The 16,072-nt window shown below is 48.8% G+C and overlaps 8 protein-coding genes across 8 annotated transcripts; 6 read left to right on the top strand and 2 right to left on the bottom strand.

Annotated features, from left to right (window-relative positions):
• Positions 1 to 195: 195 nt before the first annotated feature.
• FMAN_16215 (uncharacterized protein) lies at positions 196 to 1,368 on the top strand (the record flags this gene model as incomplete). The annotated part of the gene is made up of 1 exon (XM_041822917.1): positions 196 to 1,368. One exon carries the CDS (start codon positions 196 to 198, stop codon positions 1,366 to 1,368), a length of 1,173 nt encoding a protein of 390 aa, XP_041688550.1.
• Positions 1,369 to 2,328: 960 nt separating this feature from the next.
• Positions 2,329 to 4,010, top strand: FMAN_14785 (uncharacterized protein; the record flags this gene model as incomplete). The annotated part of the gene is made up of 3 exons (XM_041822916.1): positions 2,329 to 2,556; positions 2,607 to 2,709; positions 2,755 to 4,010. 3 exons carry the CDS (start codon positions 2,329 to 2,331, stop codon positions 4,008 to 4,010), a joined length of 1,587 nt encoding a protein of 528 aa, XP_041688549.1.
• A 768-nt stretch (positions 4,011 to 4,778) lies between these two features.
• FMAN_14786 (putative lysine permease) lies at positions 4,779 to 6,332 on the top strand (the record flags this gene model as incomplete). Its single annotated transcript, XM_041822915.1, has 1 exon — positions 4,779 to 6,332. One exon carries the CDS (start codon positions 4,779 to 4,781, stop codon positions 6,330 to 6,332), a length of 1,554 nt encoding a protein of 517 aa, XP_041688548.1.
• Positions 6,333 to 6,677: 345 nt separating this feature from the next.
• On the top strand, positions 6,678 to 8,225 carry FMAN_14787 (uncharacterized protein; the record flags this gene model as incomplete). Its single annotated transcript, XM_041822914.1, has 5 exons — positions 6,678 to 6,810; positions 6,872 to 7,301; positions 7,353 to 7,470; positions 7,522 to 7,571; positions 7,619 to 8,225. The coding sequence occupies 5 exons, from the start codon at positions 6,678 to 6,680 to the stop codon at positions 8,223 to 8,225; spliced, it is 1,338 nt and encodes a 445-aa protein (XP_041688547.1).
• A 167-nt stretch (positions 8,226 to 8,392) lies between these two features.
• FMAN_14788 (uncharacterized protein) lies at positions 8,393 to 9,857 on the bottom strand (the record flags this gene model as incomplete). The annotated part of the gene is made up of 4 exons (XM_041822913.1): positions 8,393 to 8,569; positions 8,615 to 9,408; positions 9,456 to 9,557; positions 9,608 to 9,857. 4 exons carry the CDS (start codon positions 9,855 to 9,857, stop codon positions 8,393 to 8,395), a joined length of 1,323 nt encoding a protein of 440 aa, XP_041688546.1.
• Positions 9,858 to 10,148: 291 nt separating this feature from the next.
• On the bottom strand, positions 10,149 to 11,000 carry FMAN_14789 (uncharacterized protein; the record flags this gene model as incomplete). The annotated part of the gene is made up of 2 exons (XM_041822912.1): positions 10,149 to 10,444; positions 10,493 to 11,000. 2 exons carry the CDS (start codon positions 10,998 to 11,000, stop codon positions 10,149 to 10,151), a joined length of 804 nt encoding a protein of 267 aa, XP_041688545.1.
• A 1,040-nt stretch (positions 11,001 to 12,040) lies between these two features.
• On the top strand, positions 12,041 to 13,798 carry FMAN_14790 (uncharacterized protein; the record flags this gene model as incomplete). The annotated part of the gene is made up of 4 exons (XM_041822910.1): positions 12,041 to 12,084; positions 12,132 to 12,448; positions 12,503 to 13,401; positions 13,448 to 13,798. The coding sequence occupies 4 exons, from the start codon at positions 12,041 to 12,043 to the stop codon at positions 13,796 to 13,798; spliced, it is 1,611 nt and encodes a 536-aa protein (XP_041688544.1).
• Positions 13,799 to 14,265: 467 nt separating this feature from the next.
• Positions 14,266 to 15,681, top strand: FMAN_14791 (uncharacterized protein; the record flags this gene model as incomplete). Its single annotated transcript, XM_041822909.1, has 3 exons — positions 14,266 to 14,385; positions 14,431 to 15,416; positions 15,465 to 15,681. 3 exons carry the CDS (start codon positions 14,266 to 14,268, stop codon positions 15,679 to 15,681), a joined length of 1,323 nt encoding a protein of 440 aa, XP_041688543.1.
• Positions 15,682 to 16,072: the final 391 nt, after the last annotated feature.

The following is a 16,072-nucleotide window of genomic DNA, read 5'->3' as shown; positions in this document are numbered from 1 at the left end:
AAAGCCTCGGCGATGTAGTATTTGCGGAAAGACCGGGCATACTGCAAGGACCTGTCAAGAGTCAATTGAGGTTAATAGGGAATAGTCTAGCGATTAATTTTAATTGATCAGATATGTTGTGGTGTTTTATTTCTCTTTCTGAGTCTTCACGTGTAGATTGGTGGAGCACTCGCTTGTCTGGAGCACTCGCTTATCATGCACGTTACTCTCGCCGTCGATGATGACATAATACAGGCCATTCACGCCCCGGCTCTCGCCTCTCTAGCTCTCGAACATCGCCGAGTGGACCTACTGCGTGCAGCCCGTTACCACTACTCCAAAGCCTTGACTCGGACAAACCAAGATCTAAGCGATCCTAAAGTAGCCATACTCGACAAGACCCTTCTCCGTGTGCTGTTGCTCTCAACTTTCGAGGGATTAGTCTTCGAAGGTCGAGGTTCAACGAGGAACTGGGAACTCCACGTGCAAGGTTCATTAAGGCTCTTGGTGATGCGAGGAAGGCAACAATTCCAGACTGAATTCGGGCGCAGACTGTTCCACCATACCGCCATCAATGTGTTGACAAATTGCATAATGCAATCAAGCCCGATAGCAGACGATTTCTTGGAACTCTTCGATTATGCCCTTTCTGGCGAGTCGGGACTCGACATATCGAGGACTCGCATGATTGGATTCGTCTGTCAATTCGCTAAACTGTCTGATACCAGAAAAGGCATGTTGGCGACGGAATTTGTGAGGGAGTGTATGGACCTTGACCAAAAGGCCGTCGAGTTTATCGATACATTCTTCAAAGAATTGCCGTATGAGATCATCAATGTCACGTCCGAGGAAGACCGACAGAATGCTCCTGGCACAGATATCTGCGCTTACAAAGATACTATACACAGATATCAGTCTCAACAGTCAGCTCGTGTCTACAACACCGCTAGGCTCATGCGATTGACAGTCAAAGAGTGGATATACAGCGTCTTCGATCGGAATCCCCATCAAGTCATCCTCGATGAACCCGACGAAGATGACCCCTTTAAAGCCACCTGGAGCCAGCTTCCCATCAAGGCCGCACTGCAAGCCAGCGATGTAATTGACGACATGCTAGCTAGTGTGCCATACTCGCTAGAGCTGCTGAATACACCGTTCCGAACAGCTTCACGATATGTGGTCTGGCCACTTGCAAACGCTGCAGGATCTGAAGTTTGTCCTCCACCTGCGAGGCTGTATATCATCGATCGGCTGAAAGAGCTGGCTGTCAAAGCAAACCTTGACCAGGCTATGCAAGCGGCGAATATGTTGGAGGAGAGAGTGCCGTTAGAGGACTGGCAAGTTAGCCTTGATGGTAAATGGTATGTCGGTATGCTAATGACTCTTTGACAGGATGCATCTCCTTCATCTCTCGTGATGCGCGGAAATAAATGGATTTGGTAACATGGAAACAATAGTATAATTGCATGGTTACTTGTTGCGAAATCAGCCCACGTGGGCACTCGTGTATATTACGGACTCATGCCGAACGGGTTCACGTATAGTCTTCTGCGCGCCCTTATCAAAGACGTTACTGCAAGGAATAATTGCGCAATTCGCATCCGCAAGAGAAAACTGTCTAACTTTAAGCTACCGAGTAATAGCCCTATGGGCTTGGCTCAATGAATGATTTACTAATGTGCTTCGACCCGAGTTGTACCCACTACGGAGCCGCATGTCGGACCCGAGTCAGTGGTTCCGCAAAGAGATGATACAACACTAAACTCCAACGAGAGACGGGTTTATCACTCTTTACTGTTAAGAGTATGCGGGTGAATGGTCCTCCATATCCATCACAGTGACTGGAATCATCGTGGAACATCTTCTCGGAGGAGTTAGAGTCTTGGGGACATCAAATATCTTGCATGACCCAACCGTGCGGTTTGATGGAATCTCCAGGATCTATCCGAGAAAGCCAACTAGCAGGGTAATAACGCCCTTGAATCGACATATTGTGGCAACTTTCATTATGTGATTGCTAGTCCGTATGGCGAAAAGCGAGTAGTGGGTAGGTTCATGTGAGAAAGTCGAACGCCTTTCATGCAAGACAGGTTCTAGAAACCCAGCAACAGTCACTCATGGTCTTAAAATGAGAATGGCTCATGGTTGCAGATCCACTTTGGCCGATCTCCCCTGTAAACCTAAGATATTGACCCTGTAGGTCACCGGGCATCTTGCCGGCACCCGATTATCGACAGATCCTGCATGCATATTTAAGAGCATCGAAGGACGCCAAGATGATAATTCACGTTGGCTCTCACATTTCTATTCATTATCTATCGCCACTCGTCTTTGTGTAAACGATAAAACATGAGTGACGAGAAGCAAGTCGACCCCAAGGCCGCTAACGCAAGCTCCAGTAGCTCACTCAATGAGGGCGCGGTTATCTCTGGCCGAGCTGCAGATGAGACTCTTGATCTTATCGAGAAGCACGGACATGAAGTTGGGGAACTTACTCCCGAGAAGAAGAGGAAGCTCAAGCGCAAGATTTACATCCACGTCCTTTTGCTTGTCACGTCCATTGACTTTATGCTCTATGTAAGGAGGACAGGTCGCTAAAGATGTTTGGCACTAACGCCCCGGTTCAGGTCGATAAGAGCACGCTGGGTCAAGCTACACTCCTTGGGCTTTTCAAGGATACCGGTCTCAATAACTCTGAGTACAACAACTTGAACTCCCTCTTCTACACCGGTTAGTCACCTCACTCTCTACGGTCAACACAGCTAACCCTTCCAGGTTACATTATTGGTCAGATTCCTGGACAACTTCTCATCCAAAAGCTACCGCTGCGCACGTTCATCTCAGGAATTATCTTCACATGGGCCGTCATCATTCTCCTCCACTGTGTTGCCAAGAGCTATGGAGCCCTGATCCCTCTTCGCTTCTTCCTCGGCTTCGTCGAATCCGCCGTCATTCCAGCTCTAGAGATTACGATGTCTATGTTCTTTACGCCTGAGGAACTCCACCAGGTCCAGCCTCTGTTTTACACTTCTTGTATCGGTTCGCCCATGTTCACTGGCCTTGTTTCGTACGGTTTGCTGTATAGCAAAGTCAGCACTAGCCCGTGGAAATTCTTCATGATTATCACTGGAGGCATATCCCTCGTTCTATCAGTGATCACCTGGTTCTGGTATCCCAATAACCCTGCAACTGCATGGTTCTTGACCACTGAACAGAAGGTCCATACCATTCGTCGCATTCATGAAACTACCCGCAGCTCGATCGAGCAGAAGACCTTCAAGAGACATCAGTTCTACGAGTGTTTGAAAGATCCTATTTCCTGGCTGTTCGCCTTCTCGGGCTTTACGCTCATGCTGGCAAACAATCTCCCTTACCAGCAGAGTTTGCTCTTCCTGGACCTTGGAGTTTCTCCATTAGGATCGACCCTCGTCTGGGTCGCTTCTGGCGGGTTTGCAATTCTTGCATGCATCACAGCCTCGCTTCTGATACGCTTCTTCCCTGGTCATAGCGCTTGGTGGGCTGCACTCTGGTGCGTACCTTGTATCGCAAGTAGTATTGGTATGGTCACTATTCCATGGGGCAACACTATTCCCATGCTTGCGTGCCTTCTTCTCCCCCCGAATTGCTTCGCGCAAACATGGATCATCTCTGTTGGCTGGGTATCGTCCAGCTGTGCCGGCCATACAAAGCGACTCACCCGAAACGCCATGTTCATGGTGCTCTATGGAATCTCAAATATTATTTCACCGCAGCTATGGAAGACAGGAGGGCCGCGTTACTATCCCGCTTGGATTGTTCAGATCGTGGCCAGTTTCACCTTGACGCCAATTCTGTTAATAACAATTCGGTTCATCCTCTCGAAGAGAAACAAGGAGCGACGACAGTGGATTGCCGGACAGGAAGCGCTCGGTAATCATGGTGAAGGATATGTTGAACAGGTTGTGGATGGCGAGACTGTGAAGGTCAAGGTGGATGTTTCGATGTTGGACTTGACAGATCTGGAGAATAAGTATTTCCTTTATCCACTGTAGTTGACATTAGATATTGTCTTCATAGATTGAGCTGAGAATGTGTATTTTCTGCTGCTTGCTTAGAAATGGCACATTTATGTCAACGATTGATAGGTAGTCAAGCGCCATGCCTACTCAGACCCACAATCTCAGTGCTTGAAATCTTAAATGCTGGACAGACCACGAGGCTCTTTTAGTTTATGCAATCAATCTCAATTGGTTTCCTGATATGGTAGGCGGCAATCAAGCACAGATCTGTAGCCTCCGCCCTAGAGCGACATCTCAACAAGCCCCACCACGCCCAACTTGAACATCCGCCCTGGCTAGACATGACCTCTCACTAGCTCACTCAATCCAGAACAAGGGCTACGTCAAGACGCAAATTGTAATCGAATCTTTGATTCCAGAATGTAAAGAGTTTATTTATCGATCGGCCACCGATAAGATGTCGCGCCAAGGCGGGTGATGCAGCGATGAGGCGACATCATGGTGCTCGAATCTCAACGCCCAAGATCCACATCTTTCGTGGGGTTCGTTCTGGAACTGGGGTAGAAGGGAATCGTGAAGCCATCTCACTAAGCTATTATATAATGGATATCGAATTTTGTGACTCCATGACTCCACATGTTCGCCTTTCATCGACAAGATGCACAATCACTCGTACGTTGCCCCGAGTATTCGGACGTGACTTGCTATATCAGATGGCCCGAAATCGGATGTCCAGAGGAGTGAAAAGGAAGCCCTCTCGCCGTCTGGTCCCTGGGGAGCTGCACTCATGTCGTTCACACCATGACGAACTACATGACCATGGATATTCAAGCCAAGACGGACCCTCACCCCGAGGTGAACGAATCGACCCCCTCCACCAAGTCCATCGAGCATGGCACCAACGACACTGAGCTTGAACGCGCTCTCCATGGCCGCCACCTCCAATTCATCGCCATCGGCGCCGCAGTTGGCACAGGCCTCTTCATCGGCACGGGCAACGCCCTTGCAACAGCCGGCCCAGTCTCCCTCCTCATAGCCTTTATCTTCGTCGGAAGCCTTCTCTTCGCAGTAATGACAGCCCTAGGCGAAATGGCAGCATATATCCCCGTTGCAGGTGCATTTACAACATACGCCTCGCGCTTTCTCGACCCAACATTTGGCTTTGCCATGGGTTGGATTTATTGGTTCAGCTGGACCATTACTTTTGCGCTTGAGTTAACAGCCGCGGGACTGATCATCCAGTACTGGGAGAAAGGACTGAACATCGGTATCTGGATCGCTGTATTTTGGGTCCTCTTCACTGCTGCCAACTTCATGCCTGTTCGTTGGTTCGGAGAGTTCGAAATGTGGTTTTCGAGCATAAAGGTCATCACAATCATTGGCTTCATCATCTTTTCGATTTGTGTCAATGCCGGCGTTGGAGATCAAGGATATCTCGGCTTCAAGTACTGGAAGGACCCTGGAGCATTCAGTGAGCATCTTGTCGAGGGAGATGTTGGACGTTTCGTCGGCTTCTGGTCGGTCTTAATCACCGCTGGTTTCAGTTATCAGGGCTCAGAATTGGTGGCCATCGGTGCAGGCGAAACCAAGGATCCGCGCAAGACGATCCCTTCTGCGATGCGTTGGACGTTTTGGGGCGTCTTTTCGATCTTTATCACGACAGTTTTCTTCCTCGGTCTCAATATCCCATCGACGAACAAAGACCTTCTCAGCGAATCACAAGACGCTTCGGCATCTCCTCTGGTTATTGTCGCTCAATTGGCCGGTGTTCCAGTACTACCTTCTATCCTCAATGCGGTTCTTTTGACTGCTGTATTGACTGCTGCAAACTCGGATGTGTATTCCAGCAGCCGCATTCTCATTTCTCTGGCAGATTCGGGCCACGCACCGGCATTTCTGAAGAAGACCAACAGATTTGGAACGCCTTATAATGCCGTCGGTGTTTGCGCCGCTGTCGGCTTTTTGTCTTTCCTCAATCTATCCAACGACGGAACTGTTGTGTTCAACTGGTTCTTGAGCATTACCTCTGTTGCGGGATTTATCGCATGGGCTATCATTTCGCTCTGTCACATCCGTTTCATGAAGGCCCTGGCTCTTCAAGGGATTTCTCGATCCGAATTGCCCTACGTTGCGCCTTTGCAGCCATATTTATCTTGGTATGGTCTGTTCTTCAGCGTGTTGATTATCATTACGAGTGGATTTCAGGTGTTTATCGAGTGGGATACCAGCTCCTTTTTCACAGCGTACATTAGCTTGATCTTGTTCATTGTCATGTTTGTTGGTCACAAGTTGATCTTCCGGACTAAGCTTGTTCCGCTGAACGAGATGGACGTAATCACCGGGAGCGATGTCTAAAAGTACAGAAGACAATATATTCTGAGATAATACAAATAATTTATGTCGAGCTATGGATCTTCATTCCTTCAGACTTCATCAGAGTGACCTTCCTAGTTAAATAAAGATCTCGTATCCGGTTATTGCCTAGCCCTTCAATCGCCAGCGACAAATCGATTGGCCGACAACAGCGGAGAATTACGGCAGCACCAATGAGATCGCTGCTGTTTTCAGCCGAGGATCCCGGCCTCTGATTACCTCAGCGCTATTGATATGCTATCGCTATCGCGCGTCAACTTAACTTGGGTTAGTGAGATCTGTTTTCCAAACAATTTCAAGATCCCCAGGGACACGAGGCCTTTCGACATGTTTCGGGACGCGTCAATACATTCGCTGATACCAACGACGCTGCTTCTCCTCTGCCTTGATGCTGGTTACGTCTTGGCAGCCTCGGAAGCCTCGGGGCTTGATCGGTGTCCAGATTATGTCGCTAATCATGGTGAGTAATATCTCATCGATCCATCACCATCATGGCCTTCAGTACTGAGCGAATATTGCAGCGCCATTAGTATGGCTTCATTCAGAAGATCGCTTCATGCCTAGCGATCTATCAGCTCACATCATCAACACGATACCGAAACTCAATGAGCAACCGATTAGTGGACCTTCATCCATTGACCTCTCGAATCTCGGGGAGCTCAATAGCTACGGTGGCGAAGATGTTGCGCTCACAGCCAAGGAAGATCCTCTCACTTATCCTCAATGGATTCTAGGTGAAGCACCGGATGATTCTGGCCGGATAGCCAACTCAGTGCCCTGCGCCGTGATCTTGGTGGAGAAGAGCGAGGTTGACATCGATGCATTCTACTTTTACTTTTACTCATTCAACGAGGGGCCAAATATCACCCAAGTCATGGAACCCATCAATCATTTAGTGGGAGATGAGAACTTATCGTCGGGAATGCACTTTGGTAACCATGTTGGAGACTGGTAAGTCTGCTCCCACTCATGGTCAGTGGTTCCTCTAACCTTTGATGTCAGGGAGCACAATATGGTCAGATTTCACAATGGGACCCCTGTTGGTATCTACTACAGTCAACATATTGACGGTGTTGGTTTCAAATGGGATGACTCGACAGTCAACATCACTGATGGAAGGGTAGGGACAATATTCATCTCCCCGGAATTCACTGGCTAACAAGTATTTCAGCCTATCGTGTACAGTGCTCTCGGCTCGCACGCCAACTATCCACAGAGAGGGTATGTAGTATGGCTCTATTCTCAAACATTGACTCACCAAGCCACAGCCACCAAATTCACAACGCGGCAATGTTCGACTACTGTGACGAGGGCAAGCTATGGAACCCGGCTCAATCAGCCTACTACTATCGGTTTAACCCCGATTCTTTTACCGTCACTCCCATCATCTCACCCTTTGAACCTTCTTCGACCGAACCCGCTCAGAACTACACTTCGTGGTTTGACTTCACTGGTCACTGGGGTGACATCAGTTACCCCGACTCTGACCCACGACAAGAAACGGTGCCGCACTTTGGTCTCAAACGCTTCAACTCTGGCCCTAACGGTCCTCGCTTCAAGCATTTAATTCGCAAGGGTCTTGTGCGTGACCATGCGCGGAAGATGGGCTGGAAAGAGTGGGCAGTTGGTGTTTTTATGTATTGGTATCCTTGTTGTATACGAGGCTGGAGATTATGGAGGTCTCTGGGGATCATGGCCGTGGTGGTGTCGGCGTTGGTGCTTGCAGTTGTGTACGGAATTAGAAGGCTGAACACGTGGAGGCAGAGACAGGTTTACACGAAACTGAAGAATGATGATATCCCGATGGAAGAGTTGAGGAGGGAAGAGGAGTTCTTGATAGGGTCTGACGATGAGGAGGATGACCATGGGCGATAGACGGGACGACTTGATATTTACTGTTCAAATAGACACATAGAATTAGACAAGCAGCAAGACTTCCGATCATGCACCCCTCTTTGTACCTCTATGAGAACTGAATCATTCAGAATATTCCAGACTAACGTGGCAAGAAACCTCCAGTGTGACAACAACTGGCTAGGTGACTAACCTGACCTAGACTGTTTATTCCACCCACCCTCTGCCTCGAAGATATTACCAACCGCCTCGCTCACCTTGAGGAGGTGACGATCACGAAGTCTCGCGGACACAAGAGAAACCCCCACAGGTAAGTTGCTCTTCCCACGAAAACCTGGAATATTGACCACTGGTGTATGTAACGCCTGTCCATGTTAGCAAAATACATGATCCCGCATCGGTTCACTTACCGTCCAAGTCGCTGCAAAAACAGGGCTTCCTGTATTCCCTAGACCTTCAGGAGCTTCGTCGAAGACACTCGGAACTAGCACGGCGACATAATTTTCTGCAAGTTTATCGAACCGAGGTCGTAGAGCCGCAAGCCCATCATAAGCATCGAGCTGGGCCTTTCGTGAAATTTTACGCTTCTCTTGGACACCTTTCGCCAACACCGGATCAAGCTTGTCTTTGTCTTGGTAATACTCTGGCCACAGACTCGTTGCACCCTCGAGGCGTACGAGGGTCAGGTGCCAGTCAATGACTTGGTCAAAGTCTGGACCAAGATCAAGCTCTTCGACTTCGGCGCCATGTGCTTTGAGAAGCTCTACAGCTTTGTCCATAGCCGCGATCGTGCCCTCTCCAGCCAAATCCCACTTCGACGTCCGATATACGGCAAATTTCGAGCCTTTGATATCTTCAAACGTGCTCTCCTCGTCATCGTGCAAAGCAAAGACGTCAGCTAGGATCTCAAAGTCCGAAACGCTGCGGGAAAAGAAGCCAATTGTATCAACAGTTGGAGCACAGAACTTCTGTCCCTCCCTTGTGATGGTTCCCCATGTAGGCTTGAAACCGTAGATGCCGTTGAATGCAGCTGGACGAACAATAGAGCCTACAGTTTGTGAACCAAGAGCAACGGGGATTTGAAAGTCTGCTACTGCGGCGGCTGAACCGGCTGAAGAGCCGCCTGGGGTATGAGAGGTACTGTGTGCATTGCGAGTAGCTGGGCCTGTGAAGGATGCAGCAAACTCGGTTGTTGTAGTTTTACCTAGAAACGATGAGAAATCGGCGTTTAGAAAGGCTAGCTTGACATACCGAAGATGAGACATCCTGCTTGACGGAGAATCATGACCGATCCGGCGTCGATTACGGGATGATCATTCTTGTAAACCGTTGAGCCATGCTCAGTGGGCATATCTGATAAGCTGTCAGCGACTGGTTCCGTCTCTAGTAGGATTCATGTTGACCTTTGGTTAATATGATGTCCTTGATCCCAACAGGAAGGCCATGCAGTGGTCCTCGCCGATCCTTTGGTACCTGGTCTAATGCTCTAGCCTGTTCCAAAACAGCTTTTGGGTCAAGATATGCCCAAGCTCTGACATCGTCATCTCGTTGCTTGATTCGCTCAAGTAGTGATGAAGCATAGTGCTCAACTGTGAGGTCACCAGAGTGAATGTTGTCCAGAATTTGTGTCGCTGTGTGGTGCCAAGGCTCCATAATTGAACAGAAGTCTTTAGAAGGATTGAGTGGTAACGGTATGGTCAGAGCCTGATTGAGCTCTTGAGGCAGTTCGTGGCGTGAAGTTCCCCGCTCGCTGGCAGTGATGTAGATCCACTGAGATGAGGGGGTTCGGATCTTGGGCCCGACATTGGATCAGGAACTTTCCTCACAAGACGTTGCCTCCGTGACAGACGTTAGTTCAAAATTGTACACATCAAGCTTTATAAGTCCTATTTCTCATATATAGGCGCAATCGATTGCAGTATCACGACCAGGTCCAGCCGCTACTCATGGATCGCTACACCAACCGCCATCAACAACATAGGAACTACCAGTTACTCCACTAGCTTCATCACTGCCCAAGAACACAATCACTTTAGCTACTTCCTCCGGCTCAAGATCTCGCTGCAAACTCTGGCCGCGCATAACCTCTTCGCGGTACTCAGGCGTGAGAACCTCATCCCTTTGTCGCTGGGTCGCAATGGCACCAGGCATAACACTATTGATGCGAATGTTGTACTTGCCATATTCTTTACTCTGAGTACGTGTCAGGCCCATGATTCCCGCCTTGCATGCGCCGTAGACTTTATCGTGTCAGCAGACTGAATGGCCAGACAGGAATGTCAACATACCTGGAGTTCCTTGAGCGGGGATGCGCCAGGTGATTGACCCGAGATTGATGATGCTCCCGCTTTTTGCCTCTCTCATAGCCGGAAGAACAGCTTGGCTCATGAAGAAAACATGCCGAAGATTGGTGTTGATGTTCACTTCCCAATCTTCAGGCCTGACATTTTTTGTTTCGAGTCTGGCTCTGTTTCCAGCAGCCGCGGCATTGTTGACCAAGATATGTACCATGCCATGTTTATCTTGGATCCTTTTGACCGTGTCTTGTAGCCTTGGTAAATCTGAAACACTGCAACTGTAGAAGATGGGTGCTTTGGCTTGCACGTTGGCGTCTTTCGCACGCGATACAGCACGGTCAATTGTCTTTTTCGCTGAGCCCTCGGCAATGTCGATGAAGATGACCTGGCTGCCCTGTAGCGTGAACAACTCCACTGTAGCAGCGCCAATGCCTTCTGCACCGCCTGTAATGAGCACGGTCTTGTCCCGCAGACTGGGGTAAGTAGCGTGAGTTGCCATGACTGCAAGTAGATGTCGATAAGAGTTAGAAATAAGGTATTGGATGCAAGATACCGTGAGAAGAGTATCTTGTTTGACCCCTCACTGATGCCCTACAGATGCAAGCCACTTTCAAGTGATGTAATGCGCAGAAACAACGTTGCAATGGTTCGTGACCATTTTACCGTCACTCCATTGGTGTATGGGCGGAATTACTGGAAGGAGTCTAGACTCTGCAGTACGTATTGTCATCTTTAACAATAATTTGGGTCGTTCAACAGCGTGACAACTTTGTTCAATACATTTCTCTAGAAAACTATTACAAGAAATCGTCTGAGTATAATAAAACGTAGCATTCATTGTCGACCTGCCCTCATGACTTCATGATACTTGGGCCTGATGAGTCCGGTGGGGTAAAATAGATTAGCTTCCGCTCACGTGCCTCTAAATGATCATTCAACTTCCGGGTTCCGTCCCCATCTCCATATCCAAATTTGCTTATCACGACAACTCGGATGAGTTTGATCAACCGTCCCGGCCTTTGAACGGCCTATTTCATTAAATGGAGCCCCGGAGTAAACAGGCCTGCGAGCCATGCCGGTAAAATACCCGTGGTCATAAATATATTATGTCGGGTCAGTCTGGCTGACTTTCGTATAGGAAAAAGAAGAGCAAATGCACGGGTGAAAGGCCAACATGCTCATTCTGCGGACGATTAAATCAACAATGTACTTACCGATCTCCTGGGCTAGTAAGAACTGCTGCAAGAAAAAGCAGTAGAGTCACGAAGAGGTAAGGCCGATCAAACCAGTCATTGAGAGGAAGCTCACACGAAAAGTGCCCAAAGGGATGACTTACAGGAACGGTTCCAGATGCTGGAGTCACAAGTGAAGGGTATTTATAAGTTGCTTCAGTAAGCTCGCTATCAATCATATTCAATAAGTGGTGGCTCATTATTTAGACCATCGTCAACCTCAGCTACGTGCCCCGGGCCCTCTCCAAGTACTTCTGCAAGTGTTCCATCTACAAGTTTGCAAGCAGAGTACAGCGCAAGTCCTGGCATGACCTCGCCGCTGCCGATAGACACAATATTTGATGTGAACAAGTAAGTCGCCGTTCTGGCCCAAATATTGATGTTACTGAACTTCTCAGTCCAGATGTACCGTCAGAGGTTTTGGATCATCTTATAGAGATCTATCGTGTGAAACTACACCTCCAGCCTTTGCAACTTTTCAACATAGCCGAACTCAGGGAGACTCTTAATTCAGCACCTCAATTTCTTCTCTCCAGCTTCCTGGCGCTCACTGTGCGGTATAGCGCGCATGACTTCTTCAGTGACAATCGATCCAAGGCGGTTGAGTTGTATGGCAGCTCTGCACAGCAGGAGGTCGCCATCCTTGCTTCTCAGGGCATTCCTAAGCTTGAGATTGTGCAAGCCTTATGCTTGCTTGTCCTAGTTGATGTCGCAGGTAAGTACATTTCAGATGCATCTCATTGGCGGTAAACTGACTCAGGTAAACCAGCTTGTAAACCAGGCCGAGCGTGGATGAGCATCGGAACCATGTCCCGACTGGAGGCTCTCCGAAAGTTATCCCAGAGTTCTTTCTACGAATCATCACCGGAACTTGAAGCCAGCCTGAGATGCCACTGGACCGTTGCTCTTCTAGAGCAAACATTCATGCCTCAAGAGCGTAGCCGTATATACGACGATGACGAACACAGATATCCAGCCAGCGCTCACAGGCCACCGTCACTTCCGCCCACGAATGATGGCGAGTGCCCTCCAGATCTTTTCTCAGACGACACATCCGAGGATCTAGGAGTTACAGCATATTATATCAACGTCATCGAGATGTGGGGTCACCTCTCATCATACATGCATCAGGTCAGAATCGGCAAAGCAGAGACAGCATGGTCACCCGGTTCAATGCACTACATCATCTGTGCAGAGCTTTACAAACATGAAACCAGACTTCCTCATAGCCATCTACTAAGAAACGTTCATTTTACTAAAAGAAAGGCCGCCGAGCTTCAGGACCAGCGCGAGTACTGGATACCATGGCTTCTCATGCAAGTCGTTACTCACGCTATCACAGCTATTCTACATCACCCTTTCATTCACCTTGTAGCTATGCGAAACAGATCAAGTGGGCTTCAGGCCCGTTCCTTTCTGCAGCAGACTGTCGATCAAGCTCTATTTAATTCAGCATGGGTGTTCAAACTGCTACGCCTATGTGAGGAGCTTTGCTTCGAGATCTGCGACCCTTTAGTAGGGCAGCTTGTAGCAGTAGTCGCAACGATCCCTTGGCTATTCCAACGTGCAATTGATCCGAAGGTCGCGGGAAAAGCAAAAGACGATCTAGAGTGGTGCAAAGGATTTTTGGAGAGGCTATCATCAACATGGCCGCACATTGCGCAAAAGGTGCGTACCTAGCAGCTACTCCACCGGGTCACTAACAGGTTTTCAGCTCGAATTACTACAGAGCTTGGACTCTACGGCAGACAGTAGCTCACAGCCGCCAGCTGGCAAGGGAATCTCTATCGTCTTCCATCCAGCTCTGTTCTGGGCTCTGGTAGATCCCAAGATCAGCCAGATGACGCCGCTATGCGGAGAAGGTTCAAGTCGTTCGCAAGATGCCATCATTCGCATCTCAACGCATTACATCCACCCTTTGACTGAGACACAGGTAAGCCAGTCGGCACCAAGCCAAAGAGAGGAGTCACTTGATCCATTCATGTTTGATGTTGGGGATCTCGAGGAAGTGAATTTGAACGATATCTTCTCGCAATTCATGCCAGACATATATGACATACAGTAACTTCAGTCCCTTTCTCATTCTCTACCTAACGCTCCTCCCTTGGTCAAATGATTACAATCGCATCTGCGTCTTGCACGCTTTCTCGAGATTCCATGCCTAGGTGGGTTGCAAATATTGCATCCTAAAGGAGTAGGAGGGCGCCAAGGTTGCGATAGTAAACATTCTTAAATAAGACGGAAGAAGTCGGGGTGAAAGTAAGGTCTTCAAGGAATTATGCAAGGATCTTAGTTTTATTTACTATGCTTCTTTTATTATATATATATAAGTTATAGATTGACGGGCCGCAAGTTAGACCTCGTGCTGGAGATCCGCTCACGTGCACGGCACATCGACACTGTAGATAGGGTCGCAGACAGCTTGACATCCGTCTCCACTGGGCACTTGGGTGCAGTATATCAGACGTCAGTTTTCAGCCAGACTCTCAATCTAACCTACCAAACAGCATCGCTTGCCTCCATCTCATCATCATGGATCAGACCAGTAAGATCGTAATCATTGGCGCAGGCCTTTTTGGTCTCACTACAGCCAAGCAGCTCGCGCTAGAAGGTCACCAGAACATCACTGTCCTTGACAGGCACATGCCGCCTGTAAGACCCCCAGCCTCAGTGACGTCGATCCGCTAACCTCTTCAGGTGCCGGATGGTTCCAGCTCGGATATCTCCCGAGTTATCCGATTTGACTATGCCGACACCGATTACTGCTCCCTTGCGTATGAAGCTTATCGCAAGTGGTCTCAGGACCCTAAGTATGAGGGTATCTTCTTCCAGACAGACTATGTCATTGCTGGTTCGAGAAGTACACCTGAAAAGTCTTGGACGGACAAGACAATTGCTCAGCTTGACAAGCGACAGCTGCCTTATACCAGATTGGCAGATGCTGCTGACACAAAGCAGAGATTTCCAATTTTGACCGGTGAACTTGCCCAACCTAACTTTGAGGGTTACTTGAACAAGTCTGGCGGCTGGGCAGATGCGAATAAAGCCATTAAGCAACTCCGTGATGAGTGTCTCGAGCTAGGCATCTCCTTCATCGCTGGTCGAGCTGGAACCGTTGTCGGCTTTGACAGCGACGCTCAAGGTGCGATCAAAGCAGTCAATACCCTCGAGGGGACTCCTGTTCGGGGCGATCACTTCATTCTTGCAGCAGGAGCTTGGTCTTCCGGTATTGTCCCTAATTACAACTCAACACTATCAACAGCACAAGCACTCGGCTTCCTTCGCCTTACAGACGATGAGATGACCAAGTACAAGAACATTCCCATTTACATGAACTACGCCACCGGGTGGTTCAACTTTCCTCCCCACGAGGATACAAAGATGCTCAAGTTTGCTGTTCACGGCTGGGGCTACACTCGAGCTCCCTCGAAGGGCGACAACAACTCTGTCAAGTCCAACATCTCCGTTCCGCCTCCTGTTTCTCGGGAGCGAAAGAACTTTGTTCCTGCTGATGCTGAGGAACGCCTCCGAGCCGGCTTGCGCGAGATGCTGCCCGAGCTGGCAGATCGTGCCCTTGCTAGGGTAGCTCTCTGCTGGTACACAGATACACCTACTGGTGACTTCATCATGGACTATCATCCTGATTATAAGAACCTGTTTGTTGGCGGAGGCGGAAGTGGACAGTAAGTGACAGCAGCCCTTGCCAACGATACCTAGCTAACTTCTCTTAGCGCGTTCAAGTTTCTCCCAGTCTTAGGCGAATGTATGACATCAGCTTGGAAGAAGAAGCTACCCAGTCACTTAGCAGAGAAGTGGAGGTTCCATACTGAATATGAGCATCGCGAGGATACCTTCCTTGGTGACGGCAGTCGAGGCGGTCCAGAAAGACGAGAGCTGAGTGCAGCCGAGAAGGCAAAGTTGAACGGGGGGGAGAGATCTAAGCTGTAGTTACCGGTCCTCCGTAAAGTACGTATCCTGAACTGTGTCGTCACATTTCGTAACAGCAATAATTCTTCGTAAAATATATCTGAAGGTGATTGATCACATCGACACTCACGTTATCTTTCAGCATCTGTCAAGTGCGTCGGCAATCAACCGAATCTTCTAGTATACCACGACCAACCCATCAACGCTCTCTATTACCACCATATGAACTGCAATAGCTACGGGCATGGTATAAGGTCTAACCTACGGTAGTCTAGTTTAAGTCAAACTTTATTTATTTAGGGCTGGTCAAATGCGGTTGCGCAATCAGTGCAACCCCCGGAAATCGTCTGATCGAGGGGGATGCAGCCTTGTGAGACTAGTATGGGTTTAAGGTTTAGAGATAATTATAGCA

Source organism: Fusarium mangiferae, assembly GCF_900044065.1.
Source record: "Fusarium mangiferae strain MRC7560 genome assembly, contig: FMAN_scaffold014, whole genome shotgun sequence".
NCBI classification, from domain to species: domain Eukaryota; kingdom Fungi; phylum Ascomycota; class Sordariomycetes; order Hypocreales; family Nectriaceae; genus Fusarium; species Fusarium mangiferae.
This window is presented reverse-complemented; position numbering and strand designations above follow the sequence as displayed.